This window comes from Chiloscyllium plagiosum, chromosome 16, assembly GCF_004010195.1.
Source record: "Chiloscyllium plagiosum isolate BGI_BamShark_2017 chromosome 16, ASM401019v2, whole genome shotgun sequence".
NCBI lineage: Eukaryota > Metazoa > Chordata > Chondrichthyes > Orectolobiformes > Hemiscylliidae > Chiloscyllium > Chiloscyllium plagiosum.
The window spans coordinates 43,952,943-43,965,004 of NC_057725.1; the positions used below are offsets into that span (position 1 = coordinate 43,952,943).

Sequence of the window (12,062 nt, forward strand, 5' to 3'; positions counted from 1 at the left end):
TTCTTGGCATGCTCAAACTTCAATCTCTATTTCACAACTCATCCCCTCTCATGTCTTCTCTAGGACAAGCAGCATCCACCCAGCCTTTTCCAACAAGAGACACTCAAGCTAACATTTCCTACTCCACCTCAGACCACAGAGCCTCTGAGGAAGCACCGGCAAGACTGCCTCCAGCATTGTCCATGACCCAGATTCTGACTCCTTGGAGGCTGCTGTAGCTGGATTATAGAGTCACAGTCCGGTGAGCACATCACTGGTGTGTCTCTGCAGCTGGAAGAGCAGGAGACTGGACATATCCTCAGCCCCAAGTAGGAGAGGATTCCCCCTCCCATGTTCAATAACTTTGTCAAAATGCATGAACAGACACAACAGCTTCAGGCAGGGACACTTGGGAAACTCACTCGAAGGTTGGAAGAGTCCATGCATGTTGTATGTACCGTATTGGCTCTGACATGTGTGTATCTGAACACACATGAACAATGTGGTGACTCCCATGGAGAGCCATGGTCCATATGGTCAGATAAGTGCACAGAGCTGTACTCCATCTTTCAGCACCAATGGCAAAAGACCTTGACCTCACTCCAAGTACCCCTTCTTATCATGGAGACAGGTCTGTGTCAACATGCAGCTAATATAGAAGAGAAACCGTATATAGATCCCCCAAAAGTCTCCTCTTTGGATATTCCAGAGTGAGCTAATTCACTCCAACCATGTAGGGGATGGTGAGCCTGCACATGGCCACACTCTCCGCATGTCTGACCTATCTGGTCACAAACAGCCCCGGCGTTGTTCATCTGGAACTGTAGGGCAGACTCCCCTGGCTATCAGCTCTGGCACTACACAAAATTGTCATAAACAATGTTATCTTTAAACTGTTTTAAAAAATGATTGCTACAACAGTGGCATTGACTCCTGTGTCTGGATGTTGCTGCGATGCGCAGACCTCAGAATATTATGTTGTTGGAAAGAAAGTTCGAGGAAATGCTTGCTGTAAATGCCTAAATTTTTTTTATTTTTGGCCTGTGGACTGAAAATGGGAAACGTGGAAACTGCTTTTTAAAGTGGAGAATGTGTGTGGAGGTGTTCAAGCTTAAAGAAAGTGATGCTAACTGATGAATATGAAACAATGTTACTTTTTGAGGAGCTTGTGTGGCACCATTGGCTGCGTGCTAAGGAGAGCTCAGCATTGTAACAACCCGAACGCAGCTTGATATAGATCCTGAGAGGGAAATGCAGACAGATGCAAGGGAAACCTCCTGAAGCTGACTGCATCAACATCTCTCACTCCCTCGCTCTTACTCTCACTCCCCTTGCACACTCTCTCTCTGGGACCTCTCTCTCTCTCTCTCTCTGAGACCTCTATCTGTAAAGTTGCTCTCTTCTGTTCCCATTGCATGCAGTTGCCAAAGAAATGCTGTTTGTTTGCTGTGACCAGTGATGCTGTGCTGCCAGATGGTGAAGGTGAAGTGCCTTGGTTGAACATCTTTACTTTTCTACTCCCAGCAATGCTGTGGCTCTCACAGATCCTTATTATCTATTGCTTACATTAATTGTTTGTTCCAGCTCTCCAAAGCACAGCATGCAAGGATTATATGGCATCCTTTGTAGAGTCATAGATTTATATGGCATAGAAACGGACCCTTTGGTCCAACCAGTGAACGCCAATCATAATCCCAAACTAAACTAGTCTCACCTGCTTACAGTAAGCACATATCCCTCCAAACATTTCTTATGCACGTACTTATGTATATGTCTTTTAAATGATGTTAAAAATCACACACACAAGGTTGTAGTCCAACAAGTTTATTTGGAAGCACTAGCTTTCAAAGCACAGCTTCTTCATCAGGTGGTTGTCCAAACCACTTGTCCAAGCCTCCAAATCACTTTTAAATGATGTAATTGTGCCCACATCCCCCACTCCCTCTGGAAGTTCAGTCCACACTGAAACCCACACTCTGTGTGTTTAAATAAATTGTCTCTCAAGTTTTATTTAAATCTTTCTTCTCTGACCTTAAAAATATGTCCCCTGGTCTTGAAATCACACCCTAGGGAAAGAACACCTGCTACTCCCCTTATCTATACCTCTCATTATTTTATAAGCCTCAAAATGGTCACCCTTCAACCTCCTGTGCTCCAATGGAAAAATGTGCCGGCCTATCCAGCCTCTCCTTATAACTCAAACCCTTAATTCCCGGCAGCATCCTGATAAATTTCTTCTGAATCCAAAAGGCATGACCAACATCCTGTACAACCTTATCATAATGTGCCAACTCCTATACTCAAAGGTCTGAGCAATGAAGGCTTGTATGCTATGTGCCTTCTTAACCACCCTACCTATATGTGATGCAAACTTCAAAAAATTATGTACTTGAACCCTACCCAAGGCCCTACTTTTAAGTGTATAAATCTTGCCTTGATTTATTATATCAAAATGCAATATCTCACATATATCAAAATTAAACTCCATCTGCCTATTGATCCAATTGATCAAGATCTATTTGTAAAGTTAGATAACCTTCTTCACTGTTCACAATACCACCAATCTTGGCGTCATCCACAAACTTACTAACTATGTTTTCTACATTCTCATCTAAATCATTCATATAAATGACAAACAAAAGTAGACCCAGCACTGATCTCTGTGGAACACCTCTCGTCACAGGCTTCCAGTCCGAAAAACAACTCTTCACTATTACTCTGTCTCCTGCTGTTAAGCCAATTATGTATCCAATTGGCAAGCTCACCTTGAATCCCATGCAGTTTACTTTACTAATTAGTCTACCATAAAGAACCTTGTCAAAGACTTTACTAAACAGTGCTCTGCCCTCATCAATTTACTTTGTACTGTTCTACAATAAGTTCCCATTCTTGTACAAGTATGGGAACCTCATCTTGAGGAGACGTTGTATCACTCTGAAAGTTCCCAGTGGAAGGAAGGAATTGTGTATGTGCTGACCCTCATAATGTGATGTTCTGACCACTACTGTGTACAGTTTATGGTGCCCTGCACCTGGAATGCTGCAGGAGATCACAGTCTGTCATGGTGTCCTCATTTGGCAGTACCAACTGCACATCGCTCATTTGGAGGACATTTCATTGAAGGTGAAAGTGTGGGTCTCCTGCACTTTCTCTGCATAAAGAAGAGACCTTTTGCTGGAAACTCTGCTTTAGGAAGCTGCTTCACATCCACTGGGGGTTGTGGTTGCTGCTGGATTCCCTCATCAAGCCGGGTGGAGGCTTGTAATGAAGCAGCCACAAAGCTGCCAATGGATTCTGTATCTGAATCCAATGATGACAGCTCCAAATGAGCCCATGTGGGGAATATTGGAAACAAAGCAGCTCCACAGTAATGGGATCAGTCAGCAATCACAACACATACAGGTGACATTTAACTATCGTCCTTCAAACACTGGTGCTTGGAGGCCTTTGACAAGGAGAACAACAGGATGCCTTTGCTTGGACCTTTTATGTAGTAGACCTGATTCAGGTATTTGCTGAGCCAGGATGTGGCACACACACAGGAGATTGCAAGAAGACTTTCTTCTCCCCACCTCCACCTCCATAATATACAGGAAAGGTAGCATTGCATGTAGGATAATAGTGTGGACATTGTAGAGTTAAAGCTATGAGGTAAGCATCTCCTGAATCTTGAGCAGGCTCTGAGACTCTCGAATTTGTTTGGAGATTACGGAGCATAGGTGTAACTTTACAGTGTTACAGAGATCTCCACCCTGGAGGCTTCCTACCTCTATTCCTGATGAAGTGCTTTTGCCCGAAACGTCAATCTTCCTGCTCCTCGGATGCTGCCTGACCTGCTGTGCTTTTCCAACACCACTCTGATCTAAAGTCTGGTTTCCAGCATCTGCAGTCCTCACTTTTGCCTGACTTCTGCATCATAGCATTTCTAGGATTCATTTGTAATGATCAATGATATGATGAAGATATTTCATGGCCAGGATTTTTAGTTGACATAGTTGGGCAATGCTCGACATTTGCATCCTAAATTTTATTTTATTTTTTCCTATGCATAAGATGGGTGCCTGTCTCTGTGTATAAATCAACCTGGTAGCAGCACTGCATTCAAATGTGTCAATGAACTCCAAAGTGCAGTGTTGAAAGCAAGCTGCTCGATGAGTGAGTTGGTTCTGTGCCATAATGCTGTGGTGAGGCTGGTACTTAGCTTATACCAGCCTTTGTAGAAGGGGTTGCAAGCAACCGCTGCCTATTGAGTGTGTCCCAACATGTTGGGAATGCTGGCAGAAGATGACTACCCAGAGAACAACCCGAGTTGTAGCTGCCCACGAACAGCTGCCTAGTTTCTCTCCATGGGTAAAATGATGAAGGGCTTTTGCCCGAAACGTCGATTTTGCCTGTCCTCGGATGCTGCCTGAATTGCTGTGCTCTTCCAGCACCACTGATCCAGAATCTAGTTTCTCTCCATGACCTATCCAAATAGTGATCTGCATATAAAGGAGGTGAGATTAGGGCATAATGCGGTGCCCACACATACAAATAACCACCTCGCCATTCACTGACCATGTTCTCATCTAGCTATTGAAAGCGTATGAGGAAATTTTCTCAGCATTGAAAACTGAATTTTTCGATTCACACAAAATTTTCCAAACTGTCTCTGTTTTACTCATGTTGTTCAGGGCCTGGGAAAATCAGTCCTTTATTCCTGTGTAAAATCTTTGTGTCTGAGAGTTTTGTTATTCAAATGGAAAGAATACTCAGTTATGTGCTGATAGTAAACACTTCCATGAACCTTAAGATTTGGCAGTTAATGATCTCAGACAGCAGTTAGTATAAAATGCTTGTTTTGTGGTCTCTAATTCAGGTACCTTCGTGAAGCATGAAATTGTAGATGTTTGAGTTAATTATAGTGAGAAAGCTAAGTATCCCAAAGAATGAATAACAAATTTGGAGAAGAAATTCCCAAATTCTGGCTTAAGACCATAAGACATTGGAGCAGAAATTAGGTCATTCAGCCCATCATGTCTACTCTGCCATTCAATCATGGTTGATAAGTTTCTTGAATCGAAAAGTGTGGCGTTGGAAAAGCACAGGAAGCATCCAAGGAGCACGAGAGTTGATGTCTCGGGCAGGAGCTCTTCATCAGGAATATGGGGGTGGGGTAGGCACTGAGAGATAAATTGGGTGGGGATGGGGTAGGTAGCTGGGAAGGCAATAGGTAGATGCAGGTGGGGAGTGATAGTGATAGGTCGGAGGGAAGGGTGGAGCAGATAGGTGGGAAGGAAGATGGGCAGGTAAGACAGTTTAAGAGGGCAGTGCCAAGTTGGAAGCTTGGATCTGGGTTGGGGTGGGGGGGGAGGAGAAAGAAGTTTCTCAACCCCATTCTACCACTTTCTCACTGTAACCTTTAATCCCCTTGACGATCAAGAACCTATCTATCTCAATAACCTGGCCTCCATGGCCTTCAGTGACAGTGAATTCCATAGATTCACCACTCTCTGGCTGAAAAAGTTTCTCCTTATCTCCGATCTTCCCTTTATTCTGATCCTGTGCCCTCAGGTCTTCATCTCTCTTACCAATGAAAACATCTTCCCAACCTCCACTCTCTCCAGGCCATTCAGTACGTTTGATAAGACCTCCCGTCATCCTTTCAAACTCTTGAGATATGGGGCCCACAACTGTGCACAATATCCAGATGTGATCTGAATCTTGTGCATTCTGAGTTTTAATTGCTCCACCATTGGAAGTTACACCTTCAGTTGCTTAAACCCCATGTTCTGGAATTCCCTGTTTAAATCTTTCCACATCATTAAGACACTTCCTAAAGCTTTAACTAAGGGTTTTTACCTCTTTAACCAAGCTGTTAGTCAACTGACATAATATCTGTTCTTGTGGCTTTTGTTTTATAGTACTTCTGTGAAGTACTTTAGGATCTTTCATTACATTAAAGGTGTTATTTAAAGATAAATAATTGTTGAGTTTTACTGTTATGTGACTGTTGACTTGTGTTCTGTATTTACCTGGTTGAAACATGTCCCAGTTTATTTTTACTTAACCAACAATGCCTTTGAATGAATCTCTTAAATGGTCATAACCTTCCTGGTACAAAATCTAGTATTTGGCATAAAGGGCACGAATGTTGAATTTTACTAAAGTGGAAATCCTGTTGATGAACCATTTGTTAGCAGTTCTTTTTAAACTGGGGCGAACCTGTCAATCTGCTGCTTGGTACACTTACTGAAGGTGACTGTGAAGAAATGCATGCAAAATGGTGCGACGGAAAATGGAAGAACCTAAAACTGTAAAAGTTATATCTGTTTTATTGTTTTAGGATTTTGCAGCCAGTGGAATTCGAGTTGGTACACTGTATACTGAAAATACAGATGTTATCAGTGCCCTTGGCCAGTTGGCATGCTTCCATGGTGTTCCAGGTCCTATCCAATATATGGTAGCACAGTTATTACGCGATCAAGGTACATCTGTCACAGTATAGAGTTAACTTATTCTGTGTCTCTGTGGGACTTGTGTGTCACATAAGTAGCGAGCTTAGTGTACAAAATGGACGGTTTTATCTTGCACAGATTGAAGACCTCCTGCAAAGCAGTTATGCTTTTATGACAAATGCTGGCAAGCAGGTGTCAAAAATCGCCATCGTTAGCAATATGTATTCTTTGTATTCAATTCCGAAACCTTCCTTATCTATTCCTCGCTGCTATCCTGAAGATACTGCCCCTGTTGATGAAGAGCTGTACATGCACCGGTTGTTCCAGCACCTCATCAAACATAACATTTCTCATATAAGAGCCTCCACAGTGTACTGATGGTAGTTCCTTTTCTCACCAGACACATTTAACAGATACGTATGCACTGTCTACAACTGATATAACTGACTGTATAGAGGTCAGGAAATCTTGTCCAATTATTTATCTTTGCTGCTGTACTTGCAGAAAATAATAGCAATGCCAGTCAATTATTGTGCTGCTGACATCAACTAACTCATACCTGGAAACAAATTGGCATCTTTTTGTTCTTATAGAGCATTAACCCCGAAGAGAGTGATGGTTTGAGAACAATCACCCACCAAAACACATACCGCTTTCTTAATTAGCCCATGAGTAAATAAATATTATTTCAGTAATTAATAGTTAATGGAGTAAATTACAGCTCCCCCAAATCTGATACTTGCTAAGTTTGTATTTTGTAGTTTATAAATCTATCTTTTATCTTTTGATCTGTTACTCCTGTAAAAGAGTAAGTTAATGACGCAATCATGCTTTGAAGGATTCTGGCTAGAGTCTGTACTTGAAAGACCTTGCAATGATCAGACTCCTCATTGAGCTTTTGAAGAATTCAGACAAAGAAAATGCCTATTTTGCAGTCATTTGTAATGGCTGTAAACTCTGCTTGGTGCCATCACATGCCACCCTGGGAAGTCAAATGTCAAATATGATATTTTCTATTTGTTACATGCACCATGCTCTGTTTCCCTAAAGATATGTAATATTCTGTTGAGGTTAGAGAGCTCACATTATTGGCAGCATGAGTTATAAACAAAGTACTTAATCCATGAGGTTATACCTTCCATCTGAGGAGCATTTAACATGATGCTGTACTAAACAAAACATTACGTATTTGTGTGGAAAATATCAGCGTGATTATTGATATGAATGTGGAAATTTATAAGGAAAAGATTTATAAGGCCATTATTGTAGCATTAGCTTTTAAACCAATATGACTAAGTAATTGCAATTTTCCAGCATGAAATGTTAACTGTGGCACCTTGAAAGATCAGGTTTTCTTTGTGGTTAAACTCCCTTGACCCTGAGGTGAGAATGTTCTGGGTCCAAATCGCATTCCTGAAGCTTGAGTGCATCAATGTAGCGCTGAGGGAACACTGTGTTTTCAGAGATAAAAGCTTTTGACTGACAAGTTAGTCAGATATTGCGTGAATCCCCTCAGGTGGATGTCAATGACCCCATGGCATTATTTCAGAGAAGGCTAAAGGATTTATCCCCACTGTCCTGGTCAATAGTTATGGGCTCAATCCATATCACTAAAACTAGATTAACTGTTCATTATAACATGGCTGTTTGTGGGAGCCTGCCCCGTGAAAATTGACTGCCATGTTTGCTATGTTGTAACATTGACTACACTTCAGAAGTATTCAATTGGCTGTCGGTGTTTTGGAGCATCCTGAAATTGTGAAAGACATAATATAAATGTGTTACTTTTGTAAAGGGTTTAAAATTTCTTGGTGCCTCAAGCCACAATAATCCACTGAGTTGATATTTCTTCCCCCCCTCACTCTCTATTCTATAGATTGGATCAGTCAGGTGTTTTTGCCAACAAATCGAGCCAGATTGAAAACTGCCCACAAGTGTGTAGCAAATGAACTCAGAGCAATGGGCATTCCTTTCCTGAACAGGCATGCAGGCTTGTATATCTGGGCTGATTTCAGAAAGGTAATGTGTGCAATTATTTTTACATTTCAATCATCTGTCTTGTTTTGTACTGGTTTAAGTAAAGGATTGAATTGGGATTAAGTGTAATTTATTCAGCTGTATCAATTGATAAAGAGACACGTTACTTACAAATTCTTTTCAAATTTGGATCTTGTGTAGTATTAGATTTCAGTCTTGGAATGACACTCCACTTTTCCATGCAACATCTTGAGTACAATGAAATTGACAAAGTCTGAATCTGTTTTTAGTAGATATGTGCCCATGATTTCTTGCAAATTGGTTCAATTGAAGTTTGTGTGTGCAATAATGGAAAAATATAACTGTCTATTGAGGCTATATCAGTTCTTGAGCCCAAAGTAATAGCAATAAGAAAATATTGTAATTACTTTAATTTTTTCTTATTGATATTAGGTTTTGAAGTGGAATTTTAAGGGCTTGTATTTATTGGAAAAGGATCAATTACAAATTTTGGATAATAAAAATACTGGTCTATGATCTGGTGAACTTGAAGCAGTACGAAAGAATAGAAGTTAAAATACAGGGTTACAAATCACAAAACACCAGGTTATAGTCCAACAGTCCAACACCTGATGAAGGAGCAGCGATCCGAAAGCTAGTGGTTCCAATTAAACCTGTTGAATTATAACTTGGTGTTGTGTGATTTGTAACTTTGTACACCCCAGTCCAACACCGGCATCTCCAAATCATTAAAATACAGAGGCTGTGTGACATATAATAAAATGGAAAGCAAAACTGGAGAGAGGAGGTGTTCCCTTTTCCTAACAGATTCATGAGATAGATTTTGTAGTATTTGCTTTCTGTTTGTATTTTATAGTTTACACCAAATGCAATTTGCCTGTTAACTTGCCCCTATTTTATGTAAATTCCGATTTGTACTGAAGTAAAACTACAAAAAAGGAAATCTGTTTTGAGAATTATTTGCAAATATCTGATACCGTACTTCGTACAGTTTAGAAAAAGAACTTTTAATTTTAGAAACTGAAGTGTTAAATGTAAAATATGAGGAAACGTCTGGGTTTGGAAAAAAATCGATGTATCCCTAAAATGGGGTCATCTTGAAAACACTAAATAGTGAGCTATTTACATGAGTTTCTTGGTAGACATGAAGTGTCAACAGCACTTCACCTGCATTTCTCTCAATCTAGTTTACTGCGTTTGCTGCTCGCAATGCAATCTCCTCTACATAGGGGAAACGACTGCTTCACAGAATATCTATGTTCAGCCCGCAAAAAAAGACCCTGCCACTTTAAGACACCACCCTTTTCCCTGGCCAACATCTCTGTCTCGGGCTTGCTGCAGTGTTCCAGCAAGGCTCCGCGCAAGCTGGAAGAACAACACCTCATTTTCTGCTGGGAGATCCTGCAGCCCTCCGGACTTAATATCAAGTTCAATCATTTTAGGGCCTGAACTCTCCCATGTCTTAGCCCCGTATCCCACATACCTGTCCTTGTATTTGCATAGTCTGCGTATTGTTATCCAATAACAGCTATTCATCTTTCCAGCTAAATTGTTATCAACTCCTTCGTCTGTCCAACTGTCCTCTCTCTTTGGGTTCTATTGCTAACTATCATTTACTCTTTACACTGTCCCCTTTCCCCAAACACCACCAACCGTGCCCCCCCCACCTCCACCAATCTTCTGCACAAAAACCAATATTTTACTAGTTACCATCGGTTCTGAGGAAGGGTCATCGGAACCGAAATGGTAACTTTGATTTCTCTGCACAGATGCTGCCAGACCTGCTGAGCTTTTCCGGCAACTTCTGTCTTTGTTTCTAATTTATAGCAACCACAGTTCTTTCAGTTTTTAATGAGATGTCGACAGTTGGTTTTGCAAAGGATTCAATTATGTAGTTCCCAGACCAGAGGAGCTAGAAGCACCTTTGAAAAAAACACAATTTCTTGGTGAGAACTGCGAGAAATAAAAGTTTTCTATGAGTTCCAGAATCATACGATTTAGTTTGAAGCTTAACATTAATTATTTGAAAAGCTTAGTAACCATTCTTACTAATCTCTGCTACCATAGAGATGAATGGGCCTGGAGTGTAGGGAGGTTAGGAACATGGCATCAATTTCCAAGGCTATGTTCTATGTTCTATGAATGGTTAAAAGTGGAGCCTTGGTTGGGATTCTGGGATTGTCGGTGAAGGTCAAACTTGACCTGAGAAGTTCAGATTTTACATGATCTCTATGGAAAGCTTTGGAGTTAGTTCCGAGTGGATAACCTTCAAGCACTTGATAGTTTCCAAAGGCTTTCTCGGAAAAGTCAAAATGAAAAATTCCAAAGGAATGTTTGTTGGAACTTTATAGTCTAAACAGTCTGTGATTGTGTTTGTTGTGCTTTTGATGTAAAGTATAAAGAAAGACTTTTTGTCAATTACATAAATGATTTGGATGCAAGCATAAGAGGTACAGTTTGTCAGTTTGCAGATGACACCAAATTTGAGGTGTAGTGGACAGTGAAGAATGTTACCTCAGATTACACCAGGATCTTGACCAGATGGGCCAATGGGCTGAGAGGTGGCAGATGGAGTTTAATTCAGATAAATGCGAGGTGCTGCATTTTGGGAAAGCAAATCTTAGCAGGACTTATACACTTAATGGTAAGGTCCTAGGGAGTGTTGCTGAACAAAGAGACCTTGAAGTGCAGGTATATAGCTCCTTGAAAGTGGAGTTGCAGGTAGATAGGATAGTGAAGAAGGCATTTGGTTTGAAAGGGTTCAGAAAAGATTTACAAGGATGTTGCCAGGGTTGGAGGATTTGAGCTATAGGGAGAGGCTGAACAGGCTGGGGCTGTTTTCCCTGGAGCATCGGAGGTTGAGAGGTGACCTTATAGAGGTTTACAAAATCATGAGGAGCATGGATAGGGTAAATAGACAGTCTTTTCCCTGGGGTTGGGGAGTCCATAGGTTTAGGGTGAGAGGGGAAAGATACAAAAGAAATCTAAGGGGATGCTTTTTCACACAGAGGGTGGTACGTGTATGGAATGAGCTGCCAGAGGAAGCGGTGGAGGCTGGTACAATTGCAACATTTAAGAGGCATTTCGATGGGTATATGAATAGGAAGGGTTTGGAAGGATATGGGCCAAGTGCTGACAGGTGGGACTCGATTGGGTTGGGATATCTGGTCGGCATGGACAGGTTGGACCGAAGGGTCTGTTTGCATGCTGTGCATCTCTATCACTCTGTGACATGAAGGTTTATTTAGTGTTTACTGTACTTTATTCTTATATAGTCAAATTAATTTCTTTTAAATGCAAAATTTTATAGTTTCATTTTTCAGTGAATCACTGGCTATTTGAATTTCTCTTTAAACTTTGAGGGTCTCTATGGGGTCATAACAAATGTCTACTTGATCATTTAGTGAATTTTTTTATTTATTTTGAGTTCCTTTGGCCATTGTGACAAATCAACAGTAAAGGAAACGTTGTTTGTATCCATCATCATCTCTATGATGTAACTGATCTGTGCTATATTGCTGAAAGGTTCAATGACGTGACAAATTTGGATATTGTACCTCTACATATTAATATAAGCAATTTTGTGTGAAAAATGCAAAGGACTAGCACCACCCGAGGTCTAATTAAAGATAATTACACTTGAATTTG

The 12,062-nt window shown here is 40.9% G+C and overlaps 1 protein-coding gene across 3 annotated transcripts in view; it reads left to right on the forward strand.

Moving 5' to 3' along the window:
* Positions 1–12,062, forward strand: part of accs (1-aminocyclopropane-1-carboxylate synthase homolog (Arabidopsis)(non-functional)) — a 63,820-nt gene that overhangs the window by 46,915 nt on the left and 4,843 nt on the right. For all 3 annotated transcript variants that reach the window (XM_043705945.1, XM_043705946.1, XM_043705947.1), the window contains 2 exons: positions 6,305–6,446; positions 8,293–8,435. In XM_043705945.1, the coding sequence (XP_043561880.1) occupies positions 6,305–6,446; positions 8,293–8,435 (285 nt within the window). The remainder of the gene's footprint in view (positions 1–6,304; positions 6,447–8,292; positions 8,436–12,062) is intronic.